The sequence below is a fragment of the Hakea prostrata genome, chromosome 8 (assembly GCF_041222555.1).
Source record: "Hakea prostrata isolate BN-2017 chromosome 8, UWA_Hpros_2, whole genome shotgun sequence".
NCBI classification, from domain to species: domain Eukaryota; kingdom Viridiplantae; phylum Streptophyta; class Magnoliopsida; order Proteales; family Proteaceae; genus Hakea; species Hakea prostrata.
Window position 1 is genome coordinate 50,355,471 of NC_142607.1, and position 27,367 is coordinate 50,382,837.

Here is a 27,367-nt window from a genome sequence, read left to right on the forward strand (position 1 = left end):
AAAAAGAAGAAGAAGAAAAGAATACTACAATCATAGACTCATCCCCACAAGTGATCTTGCAATCTTATTTTATTTCATTCAGATCTTTGCCTGACCTAATTGGTTTTGTGCAGCATCCACCACAGTACCCAAATTCATCTGTTCACATTCTAAAAAAGCTGCAGAGAAGGGGGGGAGGGGGTTCAGAGAATATTTGTCCAGCTAATTACAATGAATGCAACAAAATTGCGATTGGAGAGATTTATAAACAAACAAAAATTGCAGTAAGGTTTCAACTTAACTTGAACAGGAATAGGAGTGATGAGAGAGAGGGAGGTTGGGGGTGGGATTTGTTGTAATAGCAACACAAATAGTTGCAATAAATAGATTAACATGGGGAAAGGAAAACGACACAGGATTGGCAAAAATAATGGGGGAAGATGGACAGATTTGTATTAACTCCATGGGTCATCCCACCCTTTAGGTCCCTCTCTTTTCACAAAATCCATAATGGCCTCCACTGCTTCTTTGACCCTGTATGAGAGGGAATGGTTTCCCCATTCAATTTCAACTTTCTCCGCTCCACCTAGAGCTTTGCATAGTCTGCAAAGAACAAGATATCAAACACATCTCTAAATCACAATACAAGTGATGCTGGTGGTGGTGGTGGCACAAGCAAAATCTATACATACATGTTATCAAAATTTGTTCCTAACCACAAGGTGTTGCTATATGTAAACCTTTTAAAGAACACTTCATTTAGGAGATCTATTGCAAGTCAAACCCTATGTCAGGAGGTTTTTCACTACAGAATTTTTCATAGAAAATTACATATATGTCAGGATTGCAAAATCATATTCGGGGTAGAATAGCTTGTCCAAGTCATAATTCACTCTGTAAGTTTCAAAGAAAAGATAGATTTCAAATGTATACAAAAAATGGAGTTTTCTTCAACATTTTGATGACTTCTTCACGAGGACATAAGATCTGCCAAAATCATGTGAGTGCATTGCAGTGAGAGGAATCTTCTTACCTTTCAGCCAATGCTTTCTTATCAACATACTCTGGAACATTCTCATCAGCCATGGAAACTATGACCTGCAGCAGACACAAGCCAGGGTTTCACTTACCTATTCATAAACCACTAACAATCACAGAATAAGATCTTAATTTATTAAGAGAATTTTTTTTAGCATGATGGTGAACATATTGGCCATCAGAAAAATCAAGTGAATACTGAGAGGAAGAATGTGCTCTTCAACCTCTATGTTGTATCTTACTCAACATTATAATTAAGAAATCTCGTTGCAGACGCCTGAAAAAATGAAAAACGAAGAGAGCCTTGGAAGTTGTGACAATTAAGAACTATATGCCTACCTGACAAGGTGTAGTTCCCATGTGCCCAAGTCTCATTTTCAGTTGGTCATAACTTAGATCTGAACTGAACATGTCATCATCACCCATGTATGCACAGAGAGAGTGATACCTACGTGTACATTAATATCCAGCAATGATGAAAAAAATGGAAATCATAACAGAAAAGCAGCAATATCCATAGTACAGTAGGATGTAATGGCTAGAAGAACATCCCCTACCATTCAAGAAAAAAATACTATCAAGATTTAAGATGTAACCCAAGCCTTCAGAAACTCACAGAGAAATCAATTTTTATGGAAAGAAGAACTAAAAAGCCAAAAAGTATCAGAACTATTACAGTTGAAGCTTTAAGCTCAGTCTTTTGAAAATTCAACAACTAAAAGAAATAAAATCTATAACAGGATGACTGAATTTTTTTTCTTCTTTTTCTTGTGGTGATTTTATTCTTTTGATTCCTCTTTCTTCTTGGTTGGGGGGGGGGGGGGGGGGGGAGTACAGAACCAGAAACACTATATGAGAGTAATACCTTGGACAACTCCATGTTTTTGCACTTTTGTGGGGTGCTCACTTAATCTAAACTAACACCTGAACCACCAGTACTACTCACAAGTCAGGTTAAATCTGCTAAATCTAATTAATTGATAACTCTTTAGTTTGGTTATGTGAAAAGTCATATTTGGAGAGATGAAGTGAATCAATCAAATTATTACCGGAAAAATGAAAAAGCAAAAGAAATGAATCAATCAAATTCTAGTGAATGATCACCCACAACTGAAGAATTAGGTGGCTTGACGGCAATCTGATCCTCATCTTCTTTTAAAACTTATTTTCATTCTTCCCATCGAAATCACCCTTCTTTTTTTTTTAAGTCAACACCATAAACCCATTTTCTCATTGCATTCCCTTGTGAGCTTGAGAGAAAGTACTAGCATTTCCCAACTGATGTCAAGCTTACCAACAAAGTAGATTAAAAAGAATTATTGGGGAAATAACGCTTATATGGACAAAACATATGATGAAAAATAGTACTTCAGAAAAACTTTTACTTCTGTATTTATTTATTTTTCTTTTGGAAGGGGGAAAGGAGATGGTAGGTGACCCACCTATAGGCAGTTATCGGGGCATCTGGATTTGCTTCCCTTGGCATTAAATCCATCCCTTTACCTTCTCGTATCATGGATGTAGCCAAGTCAATCATTTTTGCCGTTTCAGGAAGAGTTGCTCTATATTCACGGTCACTAACTGGGGCCTGAACATCATCATATACTGTAACTAACCCAGTTGCAAGTTATCAAATGAAGATTTAAAAACATCATCGCATATTCATGTAGTGAAATTAACACAGTTGCAAGGTATCAAATGAAGATTTATGAACTAACACGAAGCAACCTGTTTCCTAAGCACACATATCACATAAGAAATATAAAACAAAATTGTAAGAGAGGTGCTATCACACACTATTCAAGCCCCATTTACTGATATTTCTGTGGGTTGGTTCCACAGGACTGGGAGACTATAGTCCAGGAGTCAATAGTTTGATAATTTCATTTCAAAACACAACTCAGAGAGCCAAAGAACCAACTCACAGAGTTAGTGCACTGTCTTTTGGGTTAAAATCTACGCCAGTTGTGCGAGCGAAGCATACAAACACTAAAATTCTAAGATATGTGAGATCTCACCTAGGTGTTGAGATTTTATCAAGACATCTAAGATATCAACATGTATGCCATCTCAAAAAGACGACAAAACTGAGATCTCCACGAGGTGTTGATCTATGCTTGAAGTAACAGCTATAGTTGACAAGGTGCTGCCCAGGGGTCCAGGCATTGTGATTGGTCCAAGGCAGGAGCTAACCTTATGTGAAATACAGATGTAGGAAAGATGACTGCCACATTTATCAAGGCATCATGGAACTTAAGGGAAATCCTAAGAGCTTTGCTGATAAGGCAGCCATCAGGCGTTGCCATGGCGAGTAGAGCATTTTGGCCTTTTTTTAGCATATCCATTTTGTTTGGCACAAATAGCACAGTAAAATTATGTAATTTTGCTTAAATAAAAAAAAATCATAATGCAAGAACATGTTTGTTTTGTTTTGTTTTCAGAATGCATGGTCAGTCAACTATAGCCTGCACAGTGAGTACTGTTTGGCCTGCAGTCCACAAAATCCAGACCTGTAACCCATGAAATAGGTCTGCTCAATCTTTGAAATGGACTTTCTTTGCGTGTGAATGATTGTTCCGTTTTATTAGAAGAATTTCTCTTACATTTCCAGGTCCACAATGATTAGTTGGATCTTGCATCTATTAGCTTTCCACTTTGACTCTAAAACCCTCTGTCCCTTAGGTGGTCAAGTGTGAGTAGTCTTTTCCTAAAACATGGACCTCAGCTTGAACACAGTCCTCCAACACTAGCCACTTGGAGCAGGGGCAGGGGCCCTTTTGTATTATCAATTCTGTCTTGCCCCAAGATTGGTGTCGAAGCTTTTATGCAAATCCTCTATTGGCTCTCTCCAGCTACTTTAAAATACACATCTAAGAACTTTAAGATTCAAGTATAAAAACAAACATGCAAAGCAAGACCACAAAGTCGTGAAATAACAAATTAACTCCATCTCAATAAGAAAGCCAGCTGGTTTGCATACAATTTGGTAACACTAGGCATACACATTTCTGAGATAACATACATGGATTATCAAGAAAACCAGTTCCTGCAAGATATTTAGTACCTGTAGTATAGCTGCACGGACTGCTCTGGAGCATGCAGAATTTGTTTGCATATAATGTATGATATCCTAGATTTTTTGCCACACGAAATGTAAGTCCAAATGCACAATGTTTAACTAAAAAGAAACCATGCTGAATATTTTTGGATTTAGTCCTACTCTTTCCTATCCTTTGGGGGGGGGGGGGAGGTGTCAACTTGGAGGCTTGAACCAAGACCTCCTGGTAGCAATGGGCTTCTGCCCCCCCCCCCCCCCCAACCCACATGCTACCAATTGAGCTAGGCACTTGATCCCAGCTATACTGAATTTAATTTAGCTACACAACTACAACCTACTCACCTGACAACCAGTACTGTGCCCAAGTAAAACCACTCCCTCAGAATCTTCTTTATTGATAAAATAACCAATCAGCTGATCAATCTCCATGGCATCCTTCAGGGGAAACATTACAAGAAAGTTTTGAATCAAAGTAGGAAAATATTCTCAATAGTTTAGACAAGGCTTTCTAAATTAGTTCAGCAGAAAATATACACATAATCACTCATCGATAACCAACTAATGTGCTAAAGGTGCATCCCTTTTCATCGTCATGTGGTGAAGTTGCATAGTTTCATGCTAGGGGGACAAGTTGCAAGGAAAGGCCTACTTCCATATAAACAAACATAAGAAAAAAAGGCCACAATCCACAAATTGAATATGCCTGTAAGTGGCTTCATAATAGTCGAGCACATAAGCAAACTCTAAGTGAGTATGCAGGGCAAATGTATGGCTTTTGACTGCAACATCATACAAGAACTGATAAATACTATCACTAATTCACTAGTTCTTCAGAAAATATGCACATAAAAAATCTATATGAGAAGGCATAGGGTACCCATGTGGTTCAGAGTCTTCAGACAACCCTTGCACTAAATATAACACACTACTGTGAGTGTCTCTGAGGCTAAGGGCATATCCTTACATACTCTTTTTTAATTATTTTTTCTCTCTCACAAAACTTAAGAAAGTAACTTTGTGAGATGGTATAGGCTGTTGGTTCAGAGAACCCTTTCCCAATATTACAATATGCCAAAAAGATTTAAATGTAGTACGACAACGACGAGCTTCTACAATTTTTACCATCCTTTAAGTTTTCACAAACAACGATCATGTGTAGAAGTCATTTTTTTAATGGATGTATAAAGTGATTTGAGACCCAAAAACATGACAACCATTTTAATCTTCCGAAGGAACCCACCACAATTTGGTATTTGAGGCATTTGAAGTAATTGAGAGGGGGTGAGGGGAGGGTAGGATGTCCTACAATCCTAAATAAGGCAGTCCCAGTCATTCAAATTACTGAATCTATTGCAGAAAAAGGAAATTAGTGGAGAATAGACAGAAGACTTCCCAAAAATAAATAAAGAAACAACCATTTCCCAACTCACCAGATTTCAAACAGCCAAAAATGTGAAAAATATGAAACTTAGCTACCACAAACCATAAACATGAAAGGACAAAAACAAAGGGGCACAATAACTCTAAGACCCTACAATGGTTCCTTTTCATATGCACATTGAAGCATGCTACTCATCTGCTAACAAATTGTTCCACAGAGACCATAATCAAGATATGGAAGCCTGGTGATGAGATGGGGAAAATTTGATACACAGCAAGCCTATGAATGGATTAGAGCTGGAATTACACAGATGCCAATTAACTTGAACTCCCTTTTGTCAAAAAAAAATTGACAAGCAAAAACCCCACGGTATACTTAGTCTCTGCAATGGTCAGATTGCGAACATCAGCCCTTCATATCTCAAAGCCTTATTGCCTGTCAACAGATTTCTATATATGTGTGTGTGTGTGCTCATCTAGATAAATATATGAGACCCCTCACTCCTCTCACAAAAAATTAAAAAGAAGAAAAAGAAATAAATCAATGATGCTTAAAAGAAGAACAAAGATAGTTACTTCTTTCAAGCTGGAGGTGCCATATCCAGTATAACAAGATGAAAGCAATACTTGCACCAGGGACCATTTCTCCTTTTCCAATGCAACAGAAAGAGGTTGCAAGTAACTGCAACATGGTATGACATATATGACCATCAATAAAATCTTAAATGCACAAGCTTCAGTCAAGATTTTTGCAAAAATACTAACTAAACCTGAAATACAACATGAATAATGCAAAAGCAAAAGTCACTAATTTCAGAAAAAATGCAGGCTTCAAGTCAGAAACCGCAGAGAACACCAGCAAGATATAGTGAACGACTGGAGTTCTTTGAGTACTAAAAGCCATCTGGTACGGTAGAGATGACAAATTTGCTGTTCTGTGGATCTGGACAGATGCTAAACTCTTGGAACTTTGTTGCAGTAGATATTTGACCAACCAATGATTAATCAGCAAAAACCCTGATCTCAAATTTTCTTTTTCTTTTTTGAAGTTACCTGATGGCTATTTAAGTGTGGTCAGAGAAGTTTCTTACCTAACTAGGGAGTCTCTCTTTTTTAAGTTAAAAGTTTATTAGGATAACTGACCATCTAACAATTTAGATTTTGAGTAATGTTGCTGTAGAACTCAGCAAGTGAGACACTCAAGGGTTAGAAAGGTTCTGATCTTGGTCTATTAGGGAGAAATCAAAGGTCATATCCCCTTTTGTGTTTTATTTTCTCTTTAAGTAGTCTAACCAATTAATTAGAAGAAAAGAAGAAAAAAAAGAGGGAATAGATCCATAGGTTCGAAACCTTGTTATAGAACTTATGCTTGATAGAAATATCAGATCAGATAGAGTCGACAAATGAGGCTACGGGAGATCCGATCAGTCTCAAGAGAATTTCCGATCTTCCACTAAGAAAGGTATCGTCACAACCTGGTCTCGGGGCTCCCACTGCTTGGGAGATTTTGATTCGGCGGGTGATTCAACGTATTCGGATGCCCTACTTTACTTGACTCGGCGGATTTTGAATGGAATGCCTTTTCTTCTTCTTCTTCCCTACCGATAACCCTTTCAAAGGAATATTCCGTGGCGGATCATGTTCACCAAGAAATGACCCGAAATTGGATCTTGGTCTATTTGAGATTGTTCCTTTTAATCGTAATCAAAGATGTTTTCTTGTCTCTCATTTCTTTTCTGAACAAATCGAAGAACCTAATGGATCAAACTCATCCTTGGCTGCTACGAAACTTATCGGCCTAGCGTTGCGGAAGGAACGTTCTGTTCTGAGTTGGAGGCTGAGACTGAGAGCAAGCAACCTCGTTTTGCCCTTTCCTTCACGGCACAGCCCTGCTCGCCAGGAGGCAACGGAAGTTCATGGCCGGAGGCATAGATCGGGATGGTGCTGCTCATCAACAATAGCATATCTTCTGCATGGTTCTCTGTCATGGTAAACAGCTGTCAATGTGGCCATTTCTTGGGCACTCTGTCCGTGGCCTCTTGTTGATTTCCGGGGCCCTGCCCCCCAAGCGTTTCCACACCGACTAGGGCTCTCAAAATCTCAAAAGGTGCTGAGTTGTAATCCCATTCTAAGGTGGTGGGCAAGGTCAATTTCAATAGTATAGCAAAAACAAATAACTAGTTCTAACTATATCTAAAGATAGATAATATATAGAATAGAAAAGATGTTATAGATATAATATCTACAAGTTTTCTGGGAGTTATTTGATGCACAGATTTAGGAAGGGTTCCATCTACTGTTACTGCTTTTAAGTGCTATTATTTGTGGTATTTGAACAAAATCAGGAAACCACCCAATAGAAGCTGAGCAGCAGCCCTGTCTTAGGGCTCTCTTGGCTGAACTTGATACTGCCCATTAGAGGGGATCCCATCTATTTGATACTGCTCATAGACCAGGTCATCAAGCTAATCAGACCTGCTGATCTGCTGATACAAGAAATATCCCAAGATCTGGTTTTTTGGTTTTATGATACAGCTTTCTGTTGTGATCATTTATTCAAATCTGACCATCAAAACACTGCTGTATTCTGGGGTTAATCCATTCTAACAGTCTATCACTATTAGCCTGAATTTGGGATCCATCAGAAAAGGTTGACTTTGATTTTAATAGTTACCTAGTTCTGTTCCAGTTTGGGGCTTCATTGAAATCCTGTTCAAGGGGCGTGTAATCTGAACCTTGGGTTCAACCTTCCTGCGCATAGCACATCCTTGTCAACACTGATACAATATTACATTCAAGGTCACCAAGCGGAGCTCATAGAGGTCTAAAGGTCCAGAGATGACAACTTTTGTGTGGATAAGACATCACCTCTCTTTCTTTTTCTTTTTCTTTTTCTTTTTCCTTTTTTTGGCCCTTTTGATACTCAAGTGAATAAAACTTCTGACCAGGCTTGAAACTACCACAAAGAAGGGAAATAGAGAACTTGAGAGTTGAGACAGCACAATGATGATAAAAAGATGGTTGAGGAAAGGTCAGAACATGATAGCATGCCATAATTTGGAACATACTCAGTTGCCAGAAAACCATCAGTCAGTCCACCAATAAATATGACTTGTTGTTTGAACTCGCCTGTTCTGAATGCAACCTGCAGAAAAAGGACAATATATCACAATACAAAGATATGCTGAGAAAATACAAGTACTTGAACAATGCAGGTTGAGAAGGAACAACAATTCAATTTATAAGACCACCTAAAAATGGAAACAAAGCATTTCCTTTGGAAATAGTCTTTATGATGTGGAAAAAAGCCCAGGGACGAAGTTTATTTCTTGTGCAACTACAGAAGGTGCTCAAAGCCATGGATCCAAGTAGCACCGAATGGGCCAAAGTATATAGGATGGATAGAATCCTATGCTAGAGTTATGTTATTATTTTTAGAATACACTAATATTGGGGCGGTAGGGATTTCTTTTTGTCAGGGATCAGTTTTAAATCTAATTAACAGTAGGTATTCTTTTATTAGGCTGCTATATACATTGATCAATCTTCATTATTCCTTCACTCTTGAAGGCTTTGAATTTCAGCCAATGCATTATATCCCTCACCTTTCTATGCAGTTTATTTTATCCACTTTGCATGACGCAGTGCCAGATGAAAGCTAATATAGTTGCATTTTGTCTAATTCTTAACTCACAAATCAGAGTTGATCTGAGACAATTATGGTTAAAAATGCTAGCAGCCTAGCAGGGGATAAATATCTGATGGCATGATGGGATTTATATTATCAGTCATACTTCAACTTGGCCTGATACTCTGGTAGGTTTTGTATTTCAGAATAATAGTTCAATTTGGGGGACTACTAGAGTACTATTCAGGATATATGGATTTAACCCACATACTTCAATTTATGAAAATACATCAATGAGAAAAAGAAAAAAAAACCCTGTTGCACAAAGATTGCTCTCTGAAAGGTAAAAAATGAATGAAAAGAAAGAAAGAAACTAAACTGTCGCACAAAGAATTGCTCTCTGAAAGGTCTGAGCTTTCAATTCTGTTGATTGTGACTCCAAAACTAACGAAGTGATGCTGTTATGGTTTATCACTCTCTTTTCTCCCCTAATTTTCTATTCTCTATTAATTAATGGTTAATTTTTCTGGCTCATCCGCAACCAAATTTACTAATTGACTAAGAAAGCATCCAAAGTGCAAAACATTTTTTGGTAGCTTTCTCTGCATCCTCATTGCTGCACTTCTAATAGGACGGAGTGATGCCATTCCACCCTTTACTTAGTGTATGCAAAAAGGAAGTCGGCCATGATAAAATAATCACCCTCAATCTGCATGGATGGTTGATTTTCATAGCATGGAACACCCCCACACTATAGCACACTGACAAACAACCAATCTTGATTCCCTAGGTATGACTGCGCAGTAAAACCTACTTGTTCTGTTTCACTACTACCTTAAATAACAGCATGGATCTTTATAATTAAAACTGAATTTTCCTTTAATTCTTATTACCCTTCAATCCTAAAGACAGATTGCATTTGGATTTCCACTAGTCATAACTCCCAATGAATAATACTGTATATTGGGCTTGGTGGAAATTTTTTAAATATAGACATCTTGTTTGTGATGTCATTTGTTCAAGCATTAACAATGGAAGTAACATTGAGATCCGGAGATCTTATAAGACCTGACTCGAGATCACTTTTTTCTAATTCTGCAAACCCAACTACTTCCAACTCCATTTGAATTTTGATAAATCAACGATGGGGTTCTGACACATCCAAATGGATCCATCTAAATGTATACAAGACTGATGGTTGGGGATCGAACCAATAACTCTAATAGCCCTTATCAATATGATAGTCATTTGGACCCTTCACCTGTTGAGAAGAGAGCGCAAGCCAATAAGGGAATAGTCCAATGTCAGCCCCTACCCCCATGCAGCATTTCCACAATAACATTATGATTAATCAATGGGTACCTGAACTGCTATAATAGTTCCAGAAGTAGAATGGCCAAGGTTTCCTCCATTATTCATCCTTTGGTTACTTGCTTCTTCCCTTCCTAGGCTTTCGATGAATGTCTAATTAGATTTAATTATGCCTTACAGAAAAGATCAACCCCATCAGCTTATAGGAGGTCCAAATTAGTATCTGATTATGCCTTCAGAATGCGTCTCCTTGAAATTGCACATCCTAATATTTATAGGTTAAACATCAACGGTTTGCGATGATGATCTTTTGCCTTGATCTGTGTAGCTTTTGTAGCTTTTGTTATTCTTCTTTTAATTGTTGATAAAACAATGATTTGAATAACTGATCTACGCTTATTGTTGATCAAACTACACCTACATTAGAACATTTTGTTCCCCCTTCCAACGTTGACTTTCATATTAAAAAAATCCCCCACCCCCCACCCCCAAAGAAAGGGAACTATAATCCAGATCAAGTAATAGAACCCAATTGTTAGCGATCCAAACCATATAGTATGAAATATCCTAGATTACATACAACTAATCGTATCTTAGCATTTTACGTGTGGAACTTTTATTGTTTCTAACAGCAGAACTCAGCAAATAAGACCGAAGTAAGATTGAAAATAATCCTGCATAATTACATATTACAGAAATTTCTTATAACGAAGCTTCCAACTTTCCCGATCATGGTAATCAATCATCACTTTTGTAACCAAGAAGCAGCAAATCAACTATCGACCACCATCCGCAGATAATGTACATTCATAATGAAGAATTTATAGCGAAATGCCACCATATTCAACTCAATAACTTATATCTCATGATGCTTCAAGACATACAATTCGGAAGAAAATACAATCGAACCTACAATTCGTTTGATCCTATAAATGGTAAAAAAAAAAAGAAGAATAATTGAAGAACAAAACAAGGTAGGAAATTTGGACCTGAGCAGGCTTGGAGCCATACTTAAAAAGAACGCCTCGTAGATGGGTTATTCGAGGCGTGGAAGGACTACCATCACCTGCATTTGTATTTTTCGCAATGCGCGGGCTTCCAAATTTTCCAGAACGACCTCGAACTAAGCTCGAAATCCACGAAGTTGAGGAAGACGGATTCATCACAGAGTCTCTGAATCACCCCCATCAAAGTAATTCATCCTTGGAAAATGAGAATTTAATTTGAACAATCCATAGATTCCGCTTTAGAGCAGATCAGAATCGATTTTTGCAATTCAACGGACCAGTCCCCAGAAAGTGGAAATCAAACAAAATGATGATCGACACCTGGAACGAAGTTGAAAACTTGAAATGCAGCTCCAAATAACATGGTTTTCAGTAAATTATCTATACACCCTTAGAGTTTCACATTATTATAACTACTCCTCCTTAAATTTTATTTATTACATACATCCTTTTGGGGTTTCAAAATTACACAAACATCCTTTGGAGTTTCAAAATTAGTACCAATCCCATACTAGGACTTTTGTACTTAAAATTTTTGAAAATACACCTATCTTTACCCAAAAGAAGAAAAAAAATTAGGTCGTAGCTCCAAAGGGTATATATGTAATTTTCTCCTTCAAAGGAAAGGCAAAAGTCTTGGCATAGCACCGGGAATTAAAGAAATTCGAATTAAAAAAAATTTGAAAAAAACCGAAATAAAAAACTAGGTTTTGGTTGACTGAGTCAAATTCTGGAAGAAAATGTGGGTTCAGTTATGAGTTTACAAATTACAACACGGAACTTGCCTCTTTTTTATATCAATTATCTTCTTATGAGAATTTTTATTATTTTAAATTGTTTGGCATCTATTATCAGATTTATTTTTATTTAAAATAATAGAAAAATCTTCAAAATCTATAATATATTTTTTGTCCATTATGAATTATGGGTGAGAACAAAATTCTCCTCATTTATGGACAGAATAAATTTGTCAAACTCTAGCCAATATTACCTGTCATTATTTTCTAACAAATTTTCATTTTGACACACCAAACTTATTTTTCATTCCAAAATTTATTCTCGATAAATGTAACCAAACCATTTTTCATCATGGTACAATAATGAATTCTTGTACTTATTTCTTTTAAAAAATACATAATAGAGAATGAGAATTGATACAAAAAAAAAAAAAAAAAAAAAAGCCTTAATTGTGTGGTGCCTACTATAAGACCAGACACCACATAGATTCCATTAAATCCTAACCGCTCAAAACATAGTTTGATTCATTTAAAGAAAAACGAGTTTTGTTTCACTTACGTTGGTTAAATGTGCATATTGTATTTTGAGCAGCTGAGATTTAATGAAATCTATGTGGCATGCATGCAGCCGAGGGCACCATAGACAACACTAGTTCAAAAATTGTCCATGTAATACTTAGGCGCTTTTGGTAGTAATTCCCATGCTTATTTAAAAAAAAAATGAGTACAATAACTCATTATTGGTCAAGAATGAAAAATGATTTAAAGACTTTTGTGGAAAATAAATGATGGAATGAAAATAAGTTTGGTATATCAAAATGGAAAATTGTTAAAACAAATAATGCAAATTAATACAAAAAAAAACTATTAATCAAAATATTAACTAACTAATTATAAAAAATGCATTAGACAAAATATTAGGTTAGTAATTTTCATATAAACTATGAGTCTTGCAAAAAAACAATATACTCACTACAACTTTAATGTAATGTCTATTAAAATTAAAACTACAGCAAACACTAGTAAAGTAAATAAGTATTTATATGTTTTTTTTTTTTGGTTGCCAACCCCGGTTCCAAGGCTTTACCCTGACTAATCTAGTGTTCGACCCGGGTCGCACACCTGGCTGTGGTGGTGTTTTGCAATTTTCTTTTAATATGCTTCTCATTGTAATTGCTCTGTGCAGCCTACTACATTAGCAATATCCAAGACCTCATCATCATCATTATCAATGTTTTCAAATTCATTATCAAGCTCTACCTTCTCCAAATTCTCAAAAAACCAATATGAACCCACTTGCTTTCTAATAAAGTTATGTGAAGTAACACAAGCAATAACGATCAAAACATTTGTTTTGAACTTATATGGTGGCATTGTCTTTAAAATAGAAAAGTAATTCTTTAACCCCAAACGACCTCTCTTTAACAGTTCTCAATGGAGTATGTGAGAAATCAAATAGTTCATTTTGTCCTTGAGGTTGATGACGCCCAAAGTTTTGTTGATGATACTGTACATTATTCAAATGAGCCATATAACTAGGTGCATTTGTATATCCATAATCAACAAGATAGTATTTTCTTACGAGAATATCAATTAATAAAATGTCAAAAAATGAGACAATTTTTTAAAAAATAATCGTAATAACTACATCATTAAAAATATAAAATGTTACCTGGTAGTAGATGTGGAAAATTTAAACAAGGAGTGCATGTAAGTTTCCATGGTATTCAATTATCATGTATTGTCCCCTCCCAACCAGCTCAAAGAAAAGTGAAAAACGTATCAAAAGAACAAATAACACATTGTTACTTGACCTTTTCTACTAGACCGAATAGAAGGCAAAGATACTTAGTCAAGTCGATGAACACTTTTAAATGACTTGCGTTCTATACCGCAATACACAACTCATATCCACTTTTTGATTGGTCTGTTTAGTTTTCTTTTGTTTATTGTTATTTATTTTTTGTACAAAGATGCTTTTTATGTATAGGAAAATTGGGGATGGGGATATTACATATGCTGCCGGAAAGAGTTGAACCTACAACCTCTCCACTGAGAAGTGAGAAACATATGAACCGCAGAGCCTCCTTTTTTTGGGTACAAAGGGGCTTTAATAAGCTGGGGGATGGGGATATTAATATGCCTCAGCAAAATGGAACTCACGACCTCCTCACTAAAAGATGTTGGTTTCAACCACTAGAACAACTCTACGTTGGCCCGCAGAGCCTCCTTTACTGATTGATAATGAGAACTTTGGCATTGCCTTCAATTTTGTGGTGATTCTATAGGTTCAGTTATGGAGATTTCAAATAATGAAAATTTTATCCTCATCTTAATTTGAAAATTGTAAGTGAACTTGCACATAAATGAAGAGAATTAAATTCTCACCCATAATCCATAATATACAAAAAAATGCCTATTATGGATTTTGGGGGTTTACCTATTATTTTAAATAAAAATAAAACTGAAATTAGATGCCTTGCATGATGATCTCATACCTTATCATGAAAATCTTTGGTAATTAAGCATCAAATGATCTCAAAAGGGTAATAATAATGATAATAATAAATGTGGTAGGCTGTGACATTTCGTCAAATTTCTATGAACCGGTAAAATTCACCAATTTTTCGTTGAATTTTCACGTGAGGTTTTGGTCTTTCGACATACGTACTAATAACCCACCACCGAGAATAAGAAAGAGGAAGAAACTCTTAGTTTGGGCTTCTCTTGGGTTCGTTGGAATTTGAATCAGCTCCCTGATAACCCACGACCAAGGAAGGAGGAAGAGAAGATGTTTCCACCACTGCAGGAGAGAAGAGGATCAGACAGCAACTAATACAGTGATTCTGGCGACAGGTTCTCAGATTCCCTGAGGCCAAGGTGAATTTTAGCCAGATTTTCTCTTGTTTGCCGGAAAATCGACGATTTTCCCTTGACTTTTGTATTTTCCAGAGACTTTTGAGTATATCGTGTTTCGGTAAAAAAACAGTCGCCATAGGCCAAACCGGCCGAAAGATATTCCGCGAATTGTTTTTCCTTGAAATGGGGTTAGAGTTTGCATATACAATTATAATTTCCGCTTTCATTTGTTTAATCATGATGACACTGTTCGTTCAACATTTACAGAATTAGACATCTTCTGTCTATAAAGAATAATAATGATCCTGACCATTTCTTTCATATCAAGATCATAATCCAAGTCCATCAATAAGCTGTAAATGCCTATGATAAAGTAAACGCTTGAATGCTCTGCCCTGCGGCGCCCTTCCCCCCTTTTCCAGACGAACAATAACCAGGAGGATTGAGGTTTCAATGAGAAAAAGAAATTCAATGCCCTCCCTTTCATCATTCTTTTTATTCTTCAACAGATTACTTGGGAATCAGGAGTATGTTCACGACCAATCTCAGGACCATTGATGGCATTCTGCAATTCTACAATGTCTAGATCAGCAAGTCCATCCAAAGCACAGCCAAAAGCAAGTTCAACTGGTATGACTCATGCAAGGCCTCAACAGAAGTTCACACCATTTGAGCTCCATCAAGTTGACCTGGACCCCTGCTGGTCTCCAGTATCTTCTGCATGGCATAGTGACATCTGGAAATAACAATATAAAACCCCAAAAAATTAAAAATGAAAAAGCATCATCAGTTCCAATCATTACTACCGTAACATTAATTTAGTGTAAGTGATTGTGTTCAATACCTCCAAGGGAGATGGTCAAGGAACATGGATGGGGAGACAACAATATCCTTGAAGTTCTCCCTGCTTGCTAAATAAGCTCTATGAGAATGCTCATCCTCCTGAACCCTCCAGCTCCTCCATAAAGGCAAAAGACTTCTTCTCTGCTGTGGTACTATATGAATGACGAGGCCTGCTAGAAACATCTCCTGCGGATCTCCCACAGGCATGTCACTGGATGAAGGAATGGTATCCACAAATTGAGATACAGAATCTTCACTTAAAATATCATCAGCACCCATCTCAAAGAATGGATTGGCTTGAGAATCCACTTGATCACTGTGGCTAGGTTCACTAGAATCCTCTTTTAGAATCGCAACTTCTGGGTTTTCAGATACGTCAGTCACACCCTGAAGAGGAAATTCTGGATCATGTTCACTCCCTGCATTTAATGCAGTGCTCTTCTCGTTAGAAACTCCTTGTGGTTCAAAAATGACACTCAGTGTCAGCTTCCAATCCTTATCCTTTTTGCAACAGTTGTGATTATCAGGCATTTTCAGCATGCAAAATATTGCGTGAATACATAGAAACACCCCACCTTTAATTGTGTATTTAAGATGCTTCCTCCTGTACATATGATTACTTTCCTCGATTGTCTGGGTTCCAGGGTGGAAACGAGGATTCTGTTCAGACACATTCCCACTGCATTTGCTGGGATACAAAACCCCCCGAGCTAGGCTGCAAATCATAGCCGAATCAGCAGCAGAATCCTGGGAGAGTGCTGTGATGGCAGCTGCTCGAAGCCTCAAGATTGAGCAAACTGAAAGTCGTGATGAAAATTCATCCTTGTAAAGTATGCTGCAAGCCACTCAAAAGCTTGCTATATCAAGTGTTTGGACCACAGAACTAAAAAATAATAGTAATAAAAGGAGACAATCAACAATGTTTTAAGGAGTGAATAAATGAATTCCAATATCCATGCTTTAGAAGGTTAATAGAGTATGTCTTTATTAACATGCAGAATAACTTTCCTTCAAAATATCAATAAATTCTATAATCACCTTGTAACAAAGTCTGAACATGCTTCTGCTATGACTGAATCCACACACGGAAGGGGCCCATAAGCGTACACATGTAAGTTTGGGTATCGATGATATAACTGTTGAAAAGGAAAAGAAGTATGATGTGAGCCAAAATCCTTGCCTGTACATGGAGTTTCTAATCAATAAAAATGCAACATGCTTTAATTCTTGCATAAAAAATGCATGAAAATAAAAAGTGAGAAGTCTTGATGTCTAGCTTCTAAAACAGGATGACAACATACAACAGTGGTTGTACAGTTGTAGCTTTTGTGTTATTTATTGACAAACCGCCTGCTTGAATTCAGAAGTTATCAACCAAAAGAAGAAATACAATTATGAAATATCCTCTGAATATCCTTGATATTCATTGATTAAGGTATACAGTAGAAGGCCAACAATCTATAGGGCTGAAGAAGTACTTCGCCCTCAAGTAAAAGCAAATGGAAACAGCATTCATGGTCTTGCAACCCAGCCTTGGGTCACAGGTGCTACACTGCACATTTAATTTCTGTTCACAGGATTGGTGATTTCTTCGTCAAAGCTTTCCTTAGCCTAACAATAAACAGTTTCAATTGTCAGTATGCAGTATGTACTAGAGGTAGGTGTTATATATCTGGTTACTGCCCCCAGATTTCATAATTCCAATCTAACGCTGAAGTTCAATGGTAACATATCGTTTATCTAATTAGAATTCATGTATGATGTGTATTCCTGCATGTGTATTCTGCAACCGAATACTGATTAACTACCTGCTGTAACAAGATGTCATAAAGAATAAAGTCCAGTTATAACAACTTGAATGAAACGCCAATATGTATAGGCAAGTATACAACACAAGAATGTAGACAACCAACTTTGGATAAAAACAAGTAATTCAACCATCATTTACAAGGGAATTTTTCCGAAAATTGTACATGATATTCAATTGATTTGGTAGTGCAGGATTCTTTTATACTTTTTTTTTAGGTGAATAAATAAATTATATAAAGACACCCCGAAGGGAAGAAAATATACAAGAGAGGAAAGGGGGGGGGGGTGGGGGTGGGACCGCACCAGACAGACCTAGGCTTGTACAAAAGAGAATGATCTAATTCCCAGGTAACAACAATATGTCTGTTCCTTGGGATATCTACAAGAGACTTGTGAGGCAAGAGAGAAAGTTTGGAGGAGACATCCTTAAAGATGGCCTTCCAAATCTGATCAAGAGATCTGCAATTGGGGGACCATCAAGGAGATCGTGCTCCATCCAAATATGAGTAATGCAAGCTCTGAGCATGAGCTTTCCAGGGGTGTCCACTATTGGCAATCCCCTGAAGGTGGTGGCTAGCCAACTGTATTCAACATCAAAGGGTTGGGGGCGTCTGCATATAGGCCAAATGGAACCAAGGGCAAGCAGCCAGATGGGTTTGAAAAAGGGCCAATCAAAGAGCACACGAGGATGGTGTCAGGAGAAGGCTAGAAAATGCAAGAAGGATTAGTTTGGATGTTACGGTGGAGAAGCAAGGCTTGGGTAGGGAGGCAATGGGAAGGGTTCTCCAAACCGTGAAACGTGTCGACAGATATGGATTCTTTATACTTTGTTTATAAATAGATTAGTCCATCCAAAAATAGAGAGAAAAAACATATTAAATAAGGCTGCATCCTACAAACTGACATGAAAATTACATACTACCAGCTCAGTGAATTAATTTACAGATAAATAAATTATAACTGAAAAGATACAAAAAGGAAAAACATGCAGCTCATGTAGCAAGATCATTTTAAGTGGACATATCCTACCCTAATTCCCAGAAGTGTGCCGATAGCACCTCCAAGAGAATGCCCCACAATTCGAATACTGTATCCATCACATTCACAACCAGCTCCCAATAACGAAGAAAGCAGTCCACTGGCCCCAGAAGAATTTTCTACAAAAAAGCAATTACTGGTCATCAAAATGCAAAGTTCAGCAAACAAAAAAAGCATCCTCTTGGAGTTAAAAATGAAAAAAATCATCAGTGTGACAAAGTAAGTATAATAAGTATCAATGCTTTGTAGTTTAAGTTCGCCAAGGAGATGCTACCAAGCATGCTGCTCTCTGTCACTCTCTCCACTCCAAACCTTCTGATTTTATCTGTTTGTAACCTTAGAAATTATCAGATTCTAACACACAAAATTAAACAGTATGTATGGTCACACAGTTTCAATTTTTACCAGTCAAGGCAATAGTAAATGAGGCTTAAAGGAAAGTTAAATTAGGAAAGATGTGGTACCATTTTCAGAACCCTTTCATTGATGCATGGTAAACAATGGGAAAAACTTTAAGGCTCATGGTCATATGGTACTCCCAAAGTAATTTAAAGAAGTGCATATTTATGATTTACCATAGCTCCACCTGTGACTCCTCCCGCTTCCCCTTTTTTGTGGGACTGGACTCAAAGGTCATGTTAGAGGTCAGAAATAAGCAATAGAATTCAGGCACTAACTCGAGAACCAGTTTTCTTCTTTAGATGGATTCTCCTTCTCGATTTGGAGTTTCCAATTTGATTTGTAAATTGTAATCTGATTTTAATTTATAAATAAGAAGCTTATTGATGGGACGTCATAAGCTTGCGGAAGCCTTCGTGTTCCGCAACCATCTTCTTCCGCCTCCTCTGTTTTTCTTCTTCCTTTCTTCCTCTGTTTCTGCTGCCACTTTACATGGTATCAGAGCAGTAGGAGTGTAGGACCTTCATTCTTCTTTTATTTGAAGCCTTATTAAGTCAGAGAATCCTTGTGACAACTAGAAGGACCTAGAGCTGCTGTTTTGGAGATTCAGGGTTTCATTTGAGGGGGAGACAGAACCTGACACTGCACTATTGAGGTTTGCGGAATCAATGAAATAAAGAAGTTTGAATCTTCTGTTTTGGTTGAAGGCTTGCAGGATTTTTTATGCACAACTTCTGGATTTGATCTTCTGAAAGGCTACTGCCCCGTTTCTTCTGTTTCAAAGTGATTTTGTTTTGGAGAAGTGGATGATAATCCTGCTCTGTTATTTGAAGTAATGAAATTTTATGATTCAAAAGTTGTGCTTGTTCAAACTTGCTGTTCTGCATAATTTGTTGGGTATGAGTCCACTGATTCGATTCTGTTCTGTTTCAACTGGGTTCAATCTGTTGTGGTTCAAGTTTTTAGATCAATTCTGCTGTTTGGTCCAGCATGTGTGGTTCAATTTCTGGTTCTGCAATCATAGTATGAATGCTGTATTGATCTGAAATTTACTGAAGTTATATTTGTCATATTGGAAAAAAAGGGCAGATTTATTTTGAGTTGTGTAGAACTATTTTGAATCAGTGGTTGGATTGAAAATATATGGACAGCAGCAATACTTGAAAGCTGAAGCTAAGACTGAAAATAAATGACTGAGGTCATATCTTCTTCCTCCCATCGACTTACAAAGCATAATCTTGAAGGGGCTTCTAACTTCCATCAATGGAATAAAATTGTTAAGGTAGTAATTATTGGAAGAGGACAACAAGACTGTTTCACCGAAAAACCTGATTCCGCAAACCTTAATTGGGAAATGGTGGGTGCCCGTATTGTATGACAAATGCTGAACTTTATGGAGAAACTTATTGTGGATCTTGTTACCCATATTGATATTGTCAAGATAATTTTTTTTTTTTTTGCAGGGGGGGGGTTGAATGTGTTATATTTTGGTCAGAGCAATCCATCCCGTACATATGAGTTGTCCTAGGAATTTTACAAAGTTGATAGGAAGGGTTGTTCTTGACTCAATATTTTGCAGATTTCAAAAGGATGTATGACGAGCTCAATTCCATACTTCCCATTGCTTCTAATTTTACTGAGATGCAGAGTCAACCTAAGCACCTTGCTGTTATGAGTTTTCTGGGGGAACTTTTGAAGGAGTTCGATTCAATAAGATCCCAAGTCCTTGTGGTGACAAGATGCCCACTTTATCTGACACCTTTCGAGGGTTCTCCGAATCTCTAGAGAGAACTCTCATGATAATGACACTACACCCAGTGACACATCTGCACTTGCTACATTCACCAATTATCATGGCTCTAGCTTTGGAAATACTTGCGGTTGTGGGGTTACTACTAGAAGAAAACCCCCTACCACTTCTCAGGAATCAGTAGATACACCATTTAGGGCCTGTCAAAACTGCGGTCAACCAAGACACATTCAAAGATTTTGTCGCAGGTTGCATGGCAAACCCCCCCCAGGTTGCCAATATTGCTATTGCTACAGAGACCATTCTATACCACCACAATCTGAAAACAGTGAAAATTTGCAGAGGATTTTATCCATGTCACACAACTTCAGGCAGCCAGTCCCAACCATCTAATGCTACATTTGTACAAATAGGTAATGCAACAGCCTGCCTCTCATCCACCTCTCAGCCTTAGTTCATTGTTTCAAGTGCCTCTGAGCCTCTAATCACACGACTAGCACCCCACCCCATGTATCTTTTCCATTTTTTGTAATACACTTCTATGGTCACCATTGGGAATGTTTCCCAGGCCACGGTTAAAGATACTGGAACTGTTCCTCTTACCACATCCTTGACCCTATCCACAGTCTTTTATTTACCAGATTTCCCAGTAAATTTATTGTTTGTTCATATCTTATGATGAAGTCTGAGGGGCTGTACCTGTTTGACACTTCTGTGGCTGTTCCAGCATCTCTTTACTGCATCAGATTCATTACAAAATGGGACATCCATCTTTACAAAGTTCAAAGTTATTTGATAGTCATTTTCAATATCTTTCTGAGTTAGTGTGCAAGTCGTATCAGTTTGTGAGCTATCCACTCAGGTTGCTAACAAGTCCTACCACCCTTTTGTTTTGGTTCACTCTTATGATTGGGGGCCCTGCCCCACTGTTTCCACTTTAGGTTCCAAATATTTTGTAACTTTTGTAGACGACTTTTTCAGAGTTATTTGAATTTATTTAATGCAAAATCATTCTAAATTTATTTGAAATATTTTGGTATTTTGATAATTCATACTTTGGCATCATGGTTGAAATTCTTCGTAGTGATAATGCAAAGGAGTGTTTTTCAAATCCTTTTAGTTCCTTTATGAGTTCTGATGGCGTCCTCTATCTCTTCTCTACTGCCTACCCCCCCCCCCCCCTCCAAACAAACAAAATGGTGTTGAAGAGAGGAAGAATTGTCACCATATGGAAGTCACACGTTTTTTGTCATTTGAGATGAAAGGGCCTAAACCTTTGTAGGCTGATGCAGTTTTGACTGCATGTCTCCCTAATAATTGTATGCTGTCTTCTGTTTTGAAAGGGGGAATTCCTTACTCGCCTTTGTTTTCCATCTATTCCCCCTAAGAATTGTATGCCATCTTCTGTTTTGAAAGGGGGAATTCCTTACTCGCCTTGTTTCCATCTACTCCCTGATTCGTCTTACCTCAAGTATTTGGGAGTGTTTGCTTTGTTCATGGCCTTCATCCTGGGTCATCTAAATTAGATCCTAGACCTCTAAAATGTATGTTTTTTGGTTATTCACGTACTAACAAAGGCGATGTTCTTCATTTGATGTAAAGAAATATTTTGTCTCCGTTGATGCTTCTTTCTTTCAGTCAACACCTTATTTTACTTATGTTTCTATTTCCACCTTTGATGATGATGATGTCCCAAACACCATTATTCAAACCATTATTTCACAGGATACTTCTCCTTCGCGAATCTAGCTGATCAAACAAATAGTTTTAAATTGTACCAAGACATCATCAATCAACTGTTGCCCCTCCTACCCTCAAACATTCTCCACTAGTGCCTTCTTCCTTTCCAGATCCAATGGCGAGTCCTCACCCTCCTCTATCCGATCTTGATATTATGATTGCCATTCGCAAAGGCACTTGGAGTTGTGTTCAGTATCCTATTTCTAACTTTGGTTCTTATGCTAACCTATCTTCCACATTCCGAGCTTGTTAATCTACCATTGAAAATTAATCTCCCGCTAGCTGTTGCAGGGCAAGATGCTATAATGGAGAACTATTCACTTTACATGACAATCATACTTGGGGATTGGTGTCTTTGCCTCCTGAGAGGAAGGATGCTTGCTGGTGGGTGTTTGCTCTGAAAATTAAGCCTAATGGAAGTCTTGCTTGATTAAAGGCTAGACTTGTAGCAAAAGAATATGCCTAGGTGTATAACTATGGACTACTCGGAAACTTTTCTACTGTTGCTAAGATGACATAGGTCAGTATTTTAATCTCTTTGGTTGCTATTTTTCGTTGGCCTTATTTTAGTTTGATGTAAAGAAAACTTTCCTTAATGACGATCTCTATGAAGAAGTTTATATAAAGCCACCTTCTGGGTTTATTGCTCAGGGGAAGAGTGGTATGGTGTGTCATCTTGAGAAATTTCTATATGGCTTGAAGCAATCGCCTTGGGCATGGTTTGGTGGGTTTACTTCCGTGGTACTAGAGTTTGGACTTCCTCGTTGTGGCATTGACTATTCAGTATGTTATCATCACTCTAGTACTAGAAGTTTGTTTTTCATTGTTTGTGTTAATGACATTATTTTCACTGGAGATGATTCTAAAAGGTTTGATGAATTGAAGTTATATATGTAAAAGCAATTTTAGATGGACTTGGGTGAAATACCTTTTAGGTATAGAATTTGCTCAATCTCAGAAAGGAAAATCTTGCCACAAAAAGAAGTGTGTACTTGATTTGTTAATGGAAACTAAGCCTTTAGATACTCCTATCAATCCGAATGTGAAGCTTATGCCAAAAGATGGAGATGTTCTTGATGATTTAGAAAGGTTTCGAAGGCTTTGTTGGAAAATTGAATTATCTCACAAAAGATTCAAGCTGACATTGTTTTTCTAATTAGTGTTGTGAGTCAATTTCTATCTGCCCCTAGGACATTTCATTTAGATGCAGTCCTACGAATATTGAGGTATCTTAAGAAGGCCCCTAGCCATAGACTATTGTACAAAGATGATGGGTCATAAACGAGTTGAAGGGTTTACTGATGCAGTTTGGGCTGGGTCACCGGTTGATAGGAGGTCAATCACAAGCTACTGCACTCTAATTAGTGGCAACCTTATGTCTCGAAAGAGTAAGAAATAGACTGTCGTGGTTAGGTCAAGTGCAAAGTCTGAGTATAGGGTTGTGGCACAGGTCCCTTGTGAGTTGATATAACCCGAATAAATGAGGAAAGATCTACACTTTGGTTATGATCGGTCTTATAACACTTCGGTGCAATAACCAGGCAGCCCATTCATATTACTACTAATTCAGTGTTTCATGAACGTACAAAGCATATTGAAGTGTATTCTTATTTTGTTCTTAAAAATCTGCAACAACAGTTTATTTCTCCTGAGCATGTTCATACAGGAGAGTAGTTGGCTGACTTGCCCACAAAGTCTTTAGGTGCTGCTAGGGTTAATTATATTTGTAAAAAGCTAGGCATGGTTGATCTATATGCTCCAGCTTGAGGAAGAGTGTTAGAGGTGAGAGGTTAAAAGGTAGTAAGAGAAAATTAGGGAAACTAGCAATAAAATTCAGGCGCTACCTCGAGAACCAGTTCCCATTTTTAGATGGATTCTCCTTGATTTTGGAGTTTCCTATTTTAATTTGTAATCTAATTTCATTCCATAAATGAGAAGCTTATCGATGGGAGGCTCTACAAGCATACAGAAGCCAAGTTTTCTACAATCATCTTCTTCCACCTCTCATTCTTCTTCTTCTACTTCCTTTCTTCCTCTATTTCTACTTCCACTTTATAGGTCAGAATCAGTCTTTTTTATTTGTTTTGTTTTCTTATCTGAACTGAGCAAGAAAAACACAGGGTAGGTTGGTTGATGTGAACACAGAGACCCCCTTGGTCGAACCCCAAAGTGGGCCCTAAGAACCGCTCAAACATGCTGGCCGGATCCCATTCCAGGGTTTTTTTGGTCATTTTTTCAGCCCTTTTAGGGCTCAAGATGGGTCTGTTTGGAACCCCCCCTTGATCTAAGGGTTATGGATCTGTGTTTTTTTTTTTTTTATCTGGCTTAGTATTTTGTGAGTTATGAAAGAGTCCTAGTCCATTTAAATTCCTATTTGAGTTGTGTTTGAGTGGGTTTCCACTAGCTAAGTTGTGGATAAGATAAGACTCTTTTACAAAAAAGGGTTCCTATCCTTTAAGAGTTTGCTTTTGATTAGCATTTGTCTTCATTAGTGGTTGTGAGCATGGTAAAACATATCGCCGAAATTTGCCATATTCCGGTCGTTTTGGCGAGTAGTGATTTTTTTATCCCACCGAAACCGAAAAATGCAAAATATCGGCGAAATTTTTTAGATATAAATTTCGTCGATGTATCGCCGAAATCGAGAATATATTCGCATATTCTCGCTAAATATTGTGTAATTTTTAAAAATTTAAATGTACTTCATATGTCATTATCATGTCATTTTCAATTTTTAATTTTAATTATTAATACTTTCTTAAAATGCAACCTACCTTTTCAGTTTTCACCTTCTCATAGTTCGAAATTCCATTTTGAATTTTAAATGAAATGCCTTTTGATTTGACAGACCTAGGCTTTAAATCCTTTCATTCATTAATGTCCCCAGTCCCAATGTCCATGTGAATATGTGATGATATATATATAAGCAGTGAGTTGTCTAATCAAATCTTTTGAAAATACTTATGAGGACCATGGTGGGAGATCTCGCTCTCGAGTGAGATCTCGCCACTCCAAAATAGAGAGATCTCGGTCGAGATCTACCAAAATTTTGGCGTAATCTCGGTGATCCATCTCGGTGGGTTTTAGGGCCCCGGTTGGGCTAAAATTTGGTATTTAGTCTATTTAAGGCCTTTTGAACACATTGGTGGCCTTAGAATTGTGAGAAAATAACCCTAACTACGTCTTCTAAGTCAACCCTATGTGTAAAACCGAAATGTAGAGATATCAAGTAATTCATGTTATCAACTATAAAGTATTAAATACATTACACATCAAACTATCAAAGAACTTAATGGCTTCAAAATTTTACAACCATAAGAAGTTTTAGACTTTTAGTAAGTCATAAATCATAATCCATAAGTTCACAACCACAATCACAAGAGTATGTGAGTAATAAGATTAAAAGACAAGCAAGAGTATCACTCAGCATTCTGCATCAACTGATTCTGAACGGTGGCCACATATGACTCCCAAGTCAACTCATCACTATAGTATGTCATATATAGGTTTAACTGTCACATTAAATTGGTTTCCATGAAAGTTAGATCAAAGCTTGTGGATCAACATATATTTACACTAAACTCACACACCCATTGTAGAATATTCTATTTGAAAAAATTCAAATTTGGGGGAAAATCTTACATTTGTTATAGATCTAGTCGAAATATGCTTGAATGATGATAATTTGATGTTGTAGATGTCTTAAAGATGTTTCGAAGCTGAATCCCCAACAAATTCCGACAAAAAATCAAGTTTCTGGCAATTTTTTATGGTTGCAGCGAGATCTTGGCGAGATATGGCGAGATCTCGGCGAGATGTGGCGAGATCTGCGAGGATCTCCCATCTCGCAGATCTCGCCTCTCATCTCGTCTCGCTATGTCAAAATAGCGAGATATCTCGCGAGATCTCGAGAGATCTCCCACCATGATGAGGACACAGTTATCCATTATCTGAACTGAAAAGAGTGAAATACCATAAAAATAATAGAACAAAGGTCAACTAGTGATATTAAAAGGGGTTTTTCGCCAAAAGTTCGCACCCTAGTTGTGAGTTACTTAGGTAAGGAGCCTTTTCCTAAAGAGGACTTTAATAGATAAGGCGGTCTTTTATTTCAAAAAGAAGTCTTCTAATTGGGTGGTAGTTAAGTTGGTCTCTAAGTCTTAGTTGAGTTTGGTCAAGTTCCTCTTTCTTTGTAAAGGCTATAAATAGCCAAGTATTCTCTGTAATTCTTAAGTTTTGATGATCAATAAAGTTGATTAAGTTTGAGGATCAGGGTTTCCTAGTTAGGGGGGCCATGGTTGAGTAAAGTGTGTTCAAGTTCAGCTTCTTCTTCTGCATTCCAGCACCCATCAAGCATTCCACAAGCAGCCACAGTTAAATTACAGCAGCTCCAGCCTCCAAGTAAGTAAACTGAGATCCCCTACCCTACCCACCTCCCCTAGACCATCACACTTAGTGAAATATCCTCCCTAACCCCTGCGGACATCCCAGCCCTTTTCCCCTTGCTGTTCCAGACCTCTAGGCACCCTCCCCACCCTCCTGAGACGTTGCTAAGCCCTTCCCCCATCCAGCCAAGTCCCTGCGAGTTCCCTCAAAACCCTCCCCCTCTCATTCGGCTCCCAGTTTCTGGTAAAATTCAGAGAAATAGAAAAAGTTCAGAATTGTGTGCAACTTATTGTAAAACTTCTGAAATTTGATCCCACTTCAGCTTCTGACCATACACTACATTCCAGATCAGTGGAAACAAGTTCTGAAATTAAAGAGCAGCCACTCTCCTTCCCTAGCCGAAAC

The 27,367-nt window shown here is 37.5% G+C and overlaps 2 protein-coding genes across 3 annotated transcripts in view; both read right to left on the reverse strand.

The window, feature by feature from the left end:
* Positions 1–45: 45 nt before the first annotated feature.
* LOC149008445 (UPF0613 protein PB24D3.06c-like) lies at positions 46–11,714 on the reverse strand. Its single transcript, XM_089165480.1, has 9 exons — positions 11,384–11,714; positions 8,524–8,600; positions 6,032–6,137; positions 4,418–4,510; positions 4,082–4,147; positions 2,460–2,605; positions 1,357–1,465; positions 1,013–1,077; positions 46–582 (listed from the first exon to the last, which is right to left on the reverse strand). Exons 1-9 carry the CDS (start codon positions 11,555–11,557, stop codon positions 435–437), a joined length of 984 nt encoding a protein of 327 aa, XP_089021606.1. The 5' UTR covers positions 11,558–11,714; the 3' UTR covers positions 46–434.
* Positions 11,715–14,829: 3,115 nt separating this feature from the next.
* The window catches only part of LOC149008446 (lipase class 3 family protein), a 43,161-nt gene continuing 30,623 nt past the window's right edge, over positions 14,830–27,367 (reverse strand). Inside the window, exons 10-14 of one of the 2 annotated variants that reach the window (XM_089166667.1) lie at positions 18,679–18,806; positions 16,879–16,976; positions 16,416–16,675; positions 15,842–16,259; positions 14,831–15,733 (exon numbers count right to left, since the gene is read on the reverse strand). In XM_089166667.1, coding sequence (XP_089022793.1) covers positions 15,658–15,733; positions 15,842–16,259; positions 16,416–16,675; positions 16,879–16,976; positions 18,679–18,806 — 980 coding nt within the window. In that variant the 3' untranslated portion in view covers positions 14,831–15,657. Of the gene's footprint in view, positions 15,734–15,841; positions 16,676–16,878; positions 16,977–18,678; positions 18,807–27,367 lie in introns of both variants that reach the window. The other variant, XM_089166666.1, reaches the window with a different exon arrangement.